This window comes from Gossypium arboreum, chromosome 5, assembly GCF_025698485.1.
Source record: "Gossypium arboreum isolate Shixiya-1 chromosome 5, ASM2569848v2, whole genome shotgun sequence".
Taxonomy (NCBI): domain Eukaryota; kingdom Viridiplantae; phylum Streptophyta; class Magnoliopsida; order Malvales; family Malvaceae; genus Gossypium; species Gossypium arboreum.
Genome location: NC_069074.1, coordinates 63,243,140 through 63,256,396, shown reverse-complemented (window position 1 = coordinate 63,256,396; position 13,257 = coordinate 63,243,140). Strand labels below are relative to the sequence as shown.

At 30.3% G+C, this 13,257-nt stretch overlaps 1 protein-coding gene across 1 annotated transcript; it reads left to right on the top strand.

The window, feature by feature from the left end:
- The first annotated feature begins 276 nt into the window (after nucleotides 1-276).
- LOC108452766 (E3 ubiquitin-protein ligase RHA2B-like) lies at nucleotides 277-1,020 on the top strand. Its single transcript, XM_017750561.2, has one exon. The coding sequence runs from the start codon at nucleotides 402-404 to the stop codon at nucleotides 813-815; it is 414 nt and encodes a 137-aa protein (XP_017606050.1). The 5' UTR covers nucleotides 277-401; the 3' UTR covers nucleotides 816-1,020.
- Nucleotides 1,021-13,257: the final 12,237 nt, after the last annotated feature.

The following is a 13,257-nucleotide window of genomic DNA, read 5'->3' as shown; positions in this document are numbered from 1 at the left end:
TTAAATTGAATTTCTATAATTTTAAGGGGTCAAAATATAGTTTTATATTTACTAATTTAAAATTTTAAAAAAAATTCAATGACCTAAATATAAATTTTCCATTTTAAGGGACAATGCCACTGCCCACCCCTTGTATCCACCTCTGCACATAATGTTATAAGTCGAAATTTCTACTATAATACTAGAAATTTTTGTTCTAAAGCAGGACTTTCCTGAAGTAGGATGATTTCTTTTCCTCTACTTTTCCTTTGTTTTAAAAGTCTTCATTTTGAATGGTTTGTGCATCAGTTATTCAAGCCATCAATTTCCATTTTTCCCATTTTTTTCATTTTCAAGAGGCTTAACTCTATAAGTAACCCGTCTTAATTTGCTTGCCTTCTGCAAGCTCAATATCTTCGATCATGGCGATTTACAAGTTTCTGAAGTACTTCTTGTCTTTGCTTTCAGTGGTTCGGCCTCTGAAATGGGCTTGGTACTTCCTGCTTCATTACTCTTTGTTCCCTTACCACATGCCAACATATATTGTTGGTGAAGGTTTCAATAAGCTAGGTGACTCCGATAACGCTGTTTCCGAGTGTGCCATTTGTTTATGCAACATTGACGACGATGACGAGATTGGAGAACTGAGATGTGACCATTTTTTCCACAAAGTTTGCTTGGATAGATGGATCGGGTATCGGGGTTCTACGTGTCCCATATGTCGCCGTCCTCTACTTCGACCTCTGAAACTAGGCGCCCCCACCGTGGAAGTCATACTTCTCAATTATTGTTCTTTCGATGATTCAAACCACCGCGAAACCTTATGGCTGCGTTAAGAATATATGGTACGTACTTTACTGCTGGAGGAGCTAAGTGTGAAGAAAAGCAGCTAAAGTTGCTTGTCTGACAGACTATGGAAATCTATATCTAGTGTCGGTATAATTACACATATGTATTATGTAAGTCTATGAATTTCCATTACCTGGAATTTTATTAGCTGCCTTACCTTTCTATTGAATGTGAGTTTATTCCTTTCGCTTATCACACGAATTTTGAGTTGAGATGAATTCACGCGCATGGTTTATGGTTTTAAAAAAAATAAATTACTTTTACTTTTTAAAATTAAAAAGCCAATATTCTCTTAGAGCAATGATCGAGACTTTTCTACTTTTAAGATTTAAGGTTTGGAATGTTAGTATTGTATTTATAAGTAGATTGTTTTAAAGATTTCATATAAATTATTAAAAGGTATAATTACTAATGTAATAATATTTGGCGTTTATCAAAAATTAATATTTTAATTTTTTCAATTAAATTTGTGCTCGATTGACTCATAACATATAATCAATAGACTTACATAATATAAGTTAGACCAACTTACATCTCTTGTTAATACTTGCTATTATATATAATCCTAATGATTTAAATATGGCGAGAACTAGCTAATGACGCAACAACATATTATTGATAAAAATAAAGGTGTTGAGTTCTTAAGTATTCAAGTTCGAATTTTATAATGCATAATTTTTATGTGTGAGTCTTTAATTCAACCATTTGTAATTGCCATGTATAGTTTTCGTCCAATTATATTCAAAATTTTCATCTTATGTTTTGTAATAGTCTAGTTCTATTTTTAATTACTTAATATTTATTTGTAATTTGTTATATTTATACCTATAAGCTCTTAAAAGATATGATTTGATAAAAGAAACTAATAAAAATTAATTAAATATGACTAATATATCAAAAAAAAACTCTTAAACCACTATTGTGTCTAAACAAATCATTCAACTATTCTATAGTTAAATAAACCCTAATCTATTATTGTTATATATTAAAGCATTTAATTTGAATTGAAATTATTATTTTATTTTATTTTTACATGTTATAATCTTATTAGTTACAAAGATTCAATCTCTCTTACTTGATTATTCAAAGCTTGGCTTTGGATTAAGGCGTCATTTTTCGTTATGTATGCCTTTAACAGGTTTTCTAAGCCATTGGAAGGTTCAATTTGAGGTTGTTTCTGAACTTTTGGATAAATACAAGTGGTTGGGTCGGTCTAGGTTGTGCATAAGTATTACTGGCTCTAGCCCTTTGGTTACTCCAAGAGAAATTAGGATGATTTCACCAAGATGGGTTATAAAAATTAGATTGCAGTCATTGCCTTCCTCAGTTCTAGTTCTGGTTAACCATGTAATACACGAATTTTGGGTTTGATGGGAATTCTTCGAACAAGTGCCCTTTGTAACACCTCTAACCCGTATCTGACGTCAGAACAGGGTTACGGAGCATTATCGGACTTATAAGTCAAACAATCATACATTTCATATACATTTATCATTCATCTCAAAAACCATTCAAATGCATTTATATAGTCTCTAATATGAGCCCTCGAGACCCCAAATAGACATTAGAAGTGGTTCGAGACTAAACCGAGTTCTCTACGAATTTTAAAAAAAATGGCAAAATTTTCAAAGTACAGGATCACATGCCATTGTGGCCAGGGGACACACTCGTGTGGCTATGGGACACGCCCGTGTTTTAGGCCGTGTCCGACCCCATGTAACTCACTGACTTGGGCCACACAGCCAGACCACACGTCCATGTGCTAGACCGTGTACCCTTCAAAATGGCCTCACATGCTTGTGTGTCAGGCTGTGTGAAAACTGGAGGGTATACAGACTTGTGCCACACGGCCAAGCCACATGCCCATGTGCTAAGCCGTGTGAAGCTACTGACTTGGTTTCAAAAGAAGCATTAGGGGACACATGGCTGAGACACACGCCCGTGTCTCTGCCAGTGTAAACAAAAATAGGCCATTTTCCAAGCCATATTCCTCACCCAAATTGGTACTAGCCTATACACATCAATTGGCATACAACCATGGCATAAATAAGTACTCAAAACCAACCAATATCAAGTTTATAACATGAACATTTACACCACAACATGAAATTACAATTAAATTCATTCTCAAATTTCAACCACTTGGCACTTTTAATACCAATTCATCAACATGGTTTTCACATAGCAAATATACATAATATATCAGAAGGACATTTATATCTAATTACTTATCAAAACATATATCATTTTCAAGCCAAATCAATTGGCTAGTTACACCACAAAACATATAAGCCACATTAGCCAAAATACCTATACATGCCATTTAACCCAAAATGTAAAGTTCAAAGTACCAAAATGAGTATTTGATAGTGTGACGTGATCTCCAACGATTTCCGAATTGAGTGAGCTTCCGAAATGCTATAAAACATGAACAAATAAATGGAGTAAGCAATTAAGCTTAGTAAGTTCATAAATCATAGAATAAAACTTACTATATAACTACAATTTTAGGTAAATGACTCAAAACATAACCCAATTCAATTTGGCCAAAGCCTATCATACAATCCATAATCATGTTAGTCATATATTCACATAACACCGATAATCATATATGAATTCATCAATTAATTGAATTCCTTGTACCTGTAACGTCTATGCTATGAATCCATATATTAAATATCAATCAATTCCATGTAAATACTAGTACATTTTCATATCGAACTTGTATAATCCCGTATTAACACTATGTCCGTTGAACAATCTAGAATATCATTAGATACGCTGGTGGTACACGTGAAGTGTACTAAAGAATTAACTCACTTGGTGCAAAAATTATGGAATACCAGCTTAAAGAACCCGTCCTATGGTGTTTTGGCTGATGAGAATGAAGAAAAAATAAAAAGAATTCTAGATATTCCAATTTGGTCCCATTTTTATTTAGCTAATTTTGGCAATTTTCCAATTTTGCCCTTCTTTCACCCTTTTCCTGATTTTTCTCAGCTATTACCGCCCAAAATATCTCCTCTGGGATTATTTGTACTTTAGGTCCTTCCTCATTTGATAATTGAGCTATTTAATCCCTTTAGGAACTTTTACACCTTTTTCAATTTAGTCCTTTTTATTTAATTAACCACCCAAACGTCAAAATTTTCTGACGAAATTTTAATACTACCTCACTAACACTCCATAAATATTTCTAAAAATATTTATGGCTCGGTTTATGAAGTCGAGGTCTTGATACCTCATTCTCAACTCAATTTACCTAATTAATTCTTTTAAATCACCAAATTCACTAATTCAAAAATACTTTTATATTCACATTTGACTCATAGGTGTTAATTTGTTAAATTTTTGACTCACTCGTTAGATTTAGTGATATCAAATCTCTATTCCCGACACCATTGAAAATTAGGCTGTTACACTCGGTATTCTTAGTACTATATTAGTTATGCATTCAATATTTATACACCATAATTACTAAATTCACATACATATATTTCAATTAAAGCATATAAATACACAATGTAATTATATGAACTTACCTTGAATTAGTACGGAGTAAATCAAGCGATCAATCCACTACTTTTTCTTTTTCCCGGTTTAAATCCGAAAATGGCTTTTCTTGATCTATATAATATCAAATTTAACTAATTTAATAATTATTCTATTCAATTCAGTCCAATTTCATAATATGACAAAATTACCATTTTGCCCCTAACATTTGACTTTTTTACAATTTAAGTGAAAGTGAGGATCTTCGGTAGGCATTCCACTAAATTGGCCCACTGTCTGAAGCATCTAGAACATGACTAGCTTCAACTTGAATTGCTGTGCCTCGATTTTGGGTCTCCTAATACCCGAATTAAGCTCATGAAACACTAGCACGACATATTTTCTTAGAGCTCTATCCCTATCATCAATAATAAGGATAGGATTTTGAGCATGATTTGCTATGTTTCCTTGATTCTAATTTTCAAAGTTCATCTTTCGGTCATTCTTTGAACTGCTTATCTTCTTATTTGTCGAAAAGTCCGTTCAATCTCAAAGTCTACAAGGAGTAAGTCGATAATTCGATCAATACTCATAAACACCTGAAATAATCACCGAAAAAATAAAAATGAAATTTAATAGAAAAATAAATAGATCAAAATGCAAAATTAATAATTTTACAAATAATATCTTTTAAAACAATCCTTGGCAACAACACCAAAAACTTGGAATGACTGAAATGTGCAAGTGTACACAATTGTATCAAGTAATAAAGTAACAAGTAAATTTCAAGTTATCGTACCTACAGAGACTATGAAAGAAAAATACTTATGAAATGTAAATCAAACACTTTGGTGATGAGAAAAATATGTTGTTTTGAAGAAGTGATTTAAAAACTAAAAATTAACTAAGTAATAAAAATAAAAAGTAAAAACTCCAATGAGCGATTTCAAAAAGATGAGTTTTAATCAATATGACATAATTGTGTTAAAACGATTACATTCCTTGACTTAGAATTACTAAATCTATGTTCATGTTGTTACTAATATTTTCACGTCAACTTGGTAATTTGTTAACTACTGCACATACATACTTACTAAATTAACCAATCTCTTGAACATTTCTCAATATCAATTCAAACAATTAATCAATCTTCATAAGTGCATATAAGATTTAAGTAAGGTAACAATATATTTCTATATTGAAATAATTTAATCACAATAATCTTGCAAGTTATGCAAGGCTAATGTACTGTTTAATACCGTCGCTAATTTAACATTCAGTTACATTAGAAGATTAAACATGCACTAATTAAATATTGTGTCAATTAATTACAAATTTCAATACGTTTAATAATTAATTCATCCGTTACCTTACATTTTATAATGTAAGTATAACATAAGCATGATTTTATTTGATTGAACAACTTACTAGGTCTATAACAACACAAACATGATTTTAATAATTTAAGTGGCCAGAATGAAATCAATCTAACATGAATTAAATTTAAGCCATTTTAATTAGAACAAGAACAACAACACAACAATTATTCATATTCATAATCACAACATGAACAAGAAAATTAAAAAGAAGGGAACTAGGAAGTAAATCTAGTATTTCTCTAAAGCCAGACTAGTGCGCTCCTCTTCTTCTCTGTTCGTTCTATTGAACCGAGGCCTCCACGAGCAATTGAATGCTGCTATTCCAAGGTGGAAGAAAGATCTTTTTCAAGAGGGAAATCAACAAGGGAATCAAATAGAAAAAGGGAAAACAAAGAAGGGAAAGAAAAAGAGAAAGTGAGAGAGAGAGAGAGAGATGTGTGAGAATGAATGGTGTGTTGAATGAGAAGGGAAGGGGGTATTTATAGGTGTGAATGGCTGCTAACAATAGCAAATAATTTCAGCCGTTCACTCTCTCTTGGCCGGGCTCACATAGTGCAAAAATTGAATGTTTCAAGGTTGTTATATTTAGTTTGGGGCAAAAAGATAAAGGCATAGAAAATGGAAGGGTTTGAATAACATTTAGGAGAAGCTCAAGGATTATTTTTTCAATTAATAAAATAAGCTAAAATAAGCTGATTGGATCAACCATAGGGACGGTTTTGGGTTGCCAATTTGCTTGTTGGATCAGTTTTCTATACTTAGCATACTAGGTCACTTTTTCCTTTAGGCTTTATATTAATTTTTAACCCAATTAATTTTGGATAAAAATTAAATATAAAGTAAATAAAATAAGAATTATTTGGATTGTCCTTGGCTAGAAAATAATTTAGTCATGCTCTTGGTTCACTTGATGCAAAAATTTCCTCAACGGTTCAAGCCTTTCAATGTGTCTGCCAAGCCTACCTTATGTGCAAAACTGTCGAAAATAAATCAAATTTGTGAAAATTTATTATAAAAATAATTAAAATTCAATATTTTAATAATTCAAGTTCAATTTAATTATGTTATAATTAAAGTATGAATTTTGACAAAAATTACAACAAAACTGCACGAATTAGAGCTTAAAAGGTGCTGAAAAAGTCTATATATTTTTGTGTTTCCAGCTTTCAAATGACTTGGCACTTTACATACACATCAAACACAATACAAATGCATTATTAACAGCAACATACATAATCAAATTAATCCAAAATCACAGATCCAAGCCTCTTGACTTCTATATCGAAAATTTAACTAGTTTTGTCGAAATTGGTGTTTAACCACTCAAATCTTGCTTCTAAGCTTAGACTTCAACTTCATACATCTAAATATTATTTAATTACATATCTAAATATCATTTTGTGTTTTATTGAGCTTAGGAGTAAAAAAAAGTTAACTAATTTTGGAAGAAAAACTTTGATTTGGTGTTTGACAAATTTTATAAGAAGATGAAAAATGTGAGGGAAGGATTTGTGGGGTTGTTAAATAGGCACCAAATTTTTAAAAATTGGGTTATTACTCATTTAGCCACTTCTAGTTTCTTTCGTTTTTTAAATAAGTCATTGCTTTTCAATTAAAACAAATTTCAAAATTATTTTCAAATCAAACCTATTTTTAAAAATATGTTTTAACCAAATTAATTCTTGAACACCTAATTTTAATTTCCTACCTAAAATTTTTAATTCTAATTATTCTAATATTTTATTTAATTAATTTTGAATTATTTAATTATCTAACCTATTTACAAGTTCCAGTTCACTAACCCCTATCTTACTTTCTCAATTCTACTAACTCTTTTTTGGGGTGTGACACTTTTGACAGATTTTAAATAGTTAATAAATAATAAAATACATTTTTATGATATCGTAAAGAGTATTTGTTTTTCAAATATTCTTTTAAATTTTATTAAACAGTTGCATCTAATTATAAAAACAAAAAGTATTTTATTATTTTTAAAATTTTAATTTTAGAATAAATATGTTTTCAAAAACCATGAGATTATTTATCATATATTTTAAATTTTCTAATTTTTTAAATATTTAATTTAAAACATAATTAATATTTAAAAATTATTTGATAAAACTGTTTAAAACATTATTTATCACATATTTGACTACAGTTTTAATTAAAAAATAAAATATGGAATTTATTTAATTATCATTTTAACATTTATACAAATTTAAAACTAAAATAATTGAAAGTTTTATTTTATATATTTTAATTTTTAATGGGTTTTGTAGAAACAAATTTAAAATAGGTAATGCATAATATATTATAACATAATTTTAAAAATTGTAAAATTTTGTACGTACTTTGAGATTGTCACACAACTAAAGCACAAATTTGGAGGAAAAAACACCAATAAATAATTATAATAAAAATTAAATTTGCAAAAATGGATTAAATTGAATATATAATAAAAGTTTCATTCACTGAGAAAAATATAATAAAAGTTTATTGAAAATGAATAAAGTATAATATATTCAAGGATTTTACGTGCAATTATACCCAATTTTCTTTTAAATTAAAGTTAAAAGATAATAGTATTTTAATAAAAATTTCCTATTAAAATTAAAATTTTAATAAGAAAATAAAATTAAAAGATAATAATATTTTAAGTTGTATTTATCTAAAAAAGCATTTAAGGAGTAATTTAAAAATATAAAATTAAAAAATATTTGGAAATATATTATCAAATTAAATATTTTTGAAAGGATAATTGAGTTAGAAAGTTATAAAATAATTTTAATAATAGAGATTAAATAAATTATTTTAAAATTATAGAAAAGAGGAGATGCACCACTTTTCGCAATATGGGCTTGTGTATAATTTTATGAATTGTTGTATTTGTTTATAAATCATTTATGTTAAACAATATCTGATGTTTAATTTTATAATTTAATGTTAAATAATATTAAATAAATATAATATGATTTATTTAAATTAACATACACAAATAAATATGAGAAATGAATGTTGATTTTCGCAACATAATTTATTTAAATAATATTTAATGTTCAATTTTATAACTTAATAAAATAAATAATTGAAAAAATAAAGGTTAATATAATTTATTTAAATTAATTTACACAAAACACATGGAATTATTTATCATGTATTTATAATATAATTTAATAAAAGGTAATTTTTATTATATACAAAAAAATGATAATTGAACAAAAAAATGATAATTGAATGTTCAATTTTATATTAAATTGTTATAAATTAAATATAATATAATTTATTTGAATTATGTTCATTAAATACCAAAAAGTAAAGTAAATATAATATAATACATAGGAAGGCCTTAAATATAAAAAATATAATTAGTTTTAATGCATTAAATCATATATATATATATATATATTTTTATTTTTTAAGGAAAACGAGCTTTCATTAAAAATAGCAGTACAGAAAGAAAAAACAAAGAGAATCCCAGCCCAAAAAGCCGAAACAACAAAACAAGCAAAACAATCCAAAAGTCTTAAATAGAAAGCCCGATCATAACAGCTCCCAAAACGCAGCAAACAAGAAATACATTGAAAAGAACAAAAGTGAGTTGTCCCCAAAAAAGCCTTAGGAAAACAAAGGAGCAAATCCAAAAAGACGCCGCCGATTGCATCTGAAAACAACTACTACAACGGCCAAGAACACGACACCAAGCTGACAAAACTAGAGGCCTACACACGGAGGTCCGAGAACAACCAGAAAAGAACCCAAATCTACCACAAACCCCCAAGCTCCCCACAACCCAAATTCCATTTCGCGAGAAACTAAACATCGGGAAATCGCAGCGAGGCAGTTGGCGCACCCATCCTTGAAGCATGACGATCTCTCTCCACCATTAGCTCAGCGAAATCGGGGATCCCCCCTCTGATAAACCTGACCCCCACCTCGGAGGCCCTTGGAAGCTAATAAGTGGGCTACTGTATTCCCCTCTCGATTAACATGCAGAAACCGACACCTTCTAAACTGCTCGACTAGCCTCTTGATGTCCGGGATGTAAGGCCCAATGATCGACTTGTCATGGTGAGGGGAACAGAGTTTGCGAGTCACAGTAAGAGAGTCGCCTTCAAAATCCACCTCCAGCATACCCAAATGTCACGGCTTCCGCAGCAAAAGCAGAAGGTATGTGTGTACTCACCACTGACGTTGATCCAATAACGAAACCCATGTTGTTTCTAATTACTATCCCCGTAGAGGAAGAGAGCACAGGCGCATTGAAAGCAGCATAAAAAATTTACCTTTAAACAAAACAATATCCTGAATCAGACGACCAGGCAACTTCACATGCACCGCATCAAAATCCAAGAGGTAAAGCCTGCACCCTACAAACAATATCCTGAATTTGAACTATGCATTTTTGTGAACCCGCTGATTTCTTGCATTCCATATCAACCACAAAGCACACATCATAGACCGAGAAACAGAACCAGTATACACATGAGAATATAAAGCAACCAATCGTAAAACGAAATTTGGGAAAATTCACTAGGCCAAGTAATATGCAGCTCCTCCCAGACACTAGAAACTGAAGGGAAGTCACGGAAGATGTGTTCTAGAGTTTCAGCCGATGCCAAGCACAACGGGCACAATGAGGAAGCACGAATTTTCTTGTTGTAAAGGTTAAAATAGCTAGGGATAAAATTATGAAAAATACGCCATACTGTAATCTTTATTTTTGCCGGAAGTTTCATCTTCCATAAAATGTTGTAAAAAGGTCTGTAAGGATTTGCATCCCTGGTAGTTTCCGATGTAGTAAGTATCCGATAACCACTACACACAGTGAAGTCTCCTGAGTGCTCCGCCTCCAAGCCACAAAATCCTCATGAGCAACTCATGATAGGGGTATACACAATACTCTGTCTGCAACATCCCTACCCAATATGCTGGTAAGTCGTTGCTCATCCTACTGTCTAGTAGTCTGATCGACGAACTTTGAAACAAAAAAGGTCTGAGGAACTAACCCTTATGTGTTGTAAATGACGACCAAGTAGGCCTGGGATCCACACATGGTCCCAGACCTGAATATTGGTACCCACACGCCAATTCAGGCCCTGACGCAACAATCCCTTTGCAGCCCCAATGCTCTTCTAAAGGTAAGAAGGGTAAGTTCCGAGATTCGCATTCATAAAATCACTATGTGGGTAGTACTTCGCTTTGAGTGCTCATGCCAACAGCGAACTAGGGTGTTTAAGCAATCGGCAACCTTGCTTTGCCAGTAGAGCCACATTAAACTTCGCCAAAGCACGAAAACCTAATCCACCATTCGACTTTAAATCGCATAGCTTTGACCAAGCACACCAATGGATACCTCCTATTCACCCTGACTGTTTCCACCAAAATCGACTAGTAACTTTTTCCAAATCGAAACAAAATAAAGCAGGTAGTAAATGTAATATCCCTAACCCATATTTGTCACCGGAATAAGGATTCGGAGCATTATCGAAGCTTATCGATCAAATCATATCATCAAAGTATCATTCAAGTCTAATTTGTAAGTATGCGAAATTCAATATATTTTGTCTAAGTCATGTTCATTTAAACATGAACTTAAACATGTCATAATATGACCTCAATATAAACACTTATTAATATTTAATTTTTACAACTACCACATCATATTTCATTTGTTTCACAAATAACTCAATTCTCATATTTGCTATATAAATAGTTTTTCACAATATAATACACATATCATTTAAACAATAATTTTGTTCATTCCATATCCAATTCATATATCTCAATCTATATTTCAATTCACTGTCCCATTTTCATTTAACATACAATATCATCTAACATTAATCATAATACAATTTCAATTAATTACCACTATTAACACGACTCGGACTCGGACGGATACACGGATTTAACTAAACACATCAGTTTGACACTTAGTGCCTCATTGGATAATTTGAAGTAATAATTTGACACCTAGTGTCTCATCAGTTAAACCGAAGTAAATTGGCACCCGATGCCTCATCGAATTAATCTAAAGTAGTAAATTGACACCCAATGTCTCATCGACTCGAAATCGAAGAAATCTTTAATCTCTTCCAATCTTATGGCATTCCATCTATATCTGACTCAGCCCGATACAGTTAATAGGGTTTAATTACACATTTCAAATATAATCAATATCTAATACTGATTTTTCGTATAATCACATAATTACACATTTATTCATTTCAATTCAAAAATCAATCCATTCAATATATATATCTACTAATTCAATTCATTCAATCAATTATCAAAATATCAATTACTCACCTCAACACTTACCATTTACATTAAATAAAAATTACAACAATTAATAACTAGTTTCGGATTATAGAAATACAAACTAGAAATTCCAAGCGATTCCTTGTCGACTTTATCTTTTCCCTTTTTAGTTGAGGATTCTAGTACGACGTTAACTACGAAATTAAAACAATTAAAAATCATCAATACAATACAATTCAATTTCATATTGAATATTTCAATTTTTACTCAAATATTTCCTAAATTTCAATTTAGTCCCTAAACTAAGACTAACTTTTATTCTTCACAATTAATTCTTTATCTTCATTCAATTTCCACTTTAAACTAGATTTAACTCTCTATTTTCACATAAATTCCTAAATTTCAAATTTTTCACAATTTAGTCCCTATTACACAAAATTTACTATTTTTCTACAATTTAATCATTTTTCATTTCTAACTTAAAAATCTATCAATTTAATCCCTAATACTAAAGTTATTCAACATTAACAACATCTAAAAACTCAATAATTTCTAAAATTTTGACATAGGTCGGGTGGTATTTAATACTGCGATTCCAAAAACATAAAAATTACAAGAAAAATGATTAAATTGACTAGCCAATTAAACTTGGAACTTTGAAGCCCTAGTTTTCTCCTTTCTTTCTTTTTCTTCTTGCTTCATTTGTTCTTTGTTTCTTTTCTATTTCTTTGTTTTATATTATAATATATATATATATATATATATATATATATATACTTAGACATTAAGTTTTAATATTATATAATATTATAATATATATTTTTACTTTAAATTTTATAATAATATACTTATGCCACATCATTTATGAGCAATGACATAATTGTTTCTTTAGTCTTTTTAGTTTTTCTTTAGTTTATAATTCAACTTTCACCCTTTATATAATTTAGTCCTTTTACCTAATTACTTTTAATTCATGCAAATTCACCAAACCAAAACTTAATTAACCATACAACTAACTTCGTAAATATTTCTAATAAATATTTACGAGTCTAATTTATAGAAACGGACTCTCGAAAATATATTATTCGACACTTGTGACTATCGGGTCATTACAATAAAAAATAGGACATAGTGAAAGAAGGGATAGCCTATAGAATGCTCTTAATGAATACTTCCTTCCCGCCCTAGGACAAAAGCCTGACGTACCAATTCTCAATCCTGGAGCGCAAAAGATCTTTCAAAACCTAAAAAGCTATCTTTTTATTACATCCTACCAGATTCGGAAGTCCCAAATACC

Bases quoted from the DNA above. Each gene is read 5' to 3' on its own strand.
- LOC108452766 (XM_017750561.2), top strand. From the start codon at position 402: ATGGCGATTTACAAGTTTCTGAAGTACTTCTTGTCTTTGCTTTCAGTG.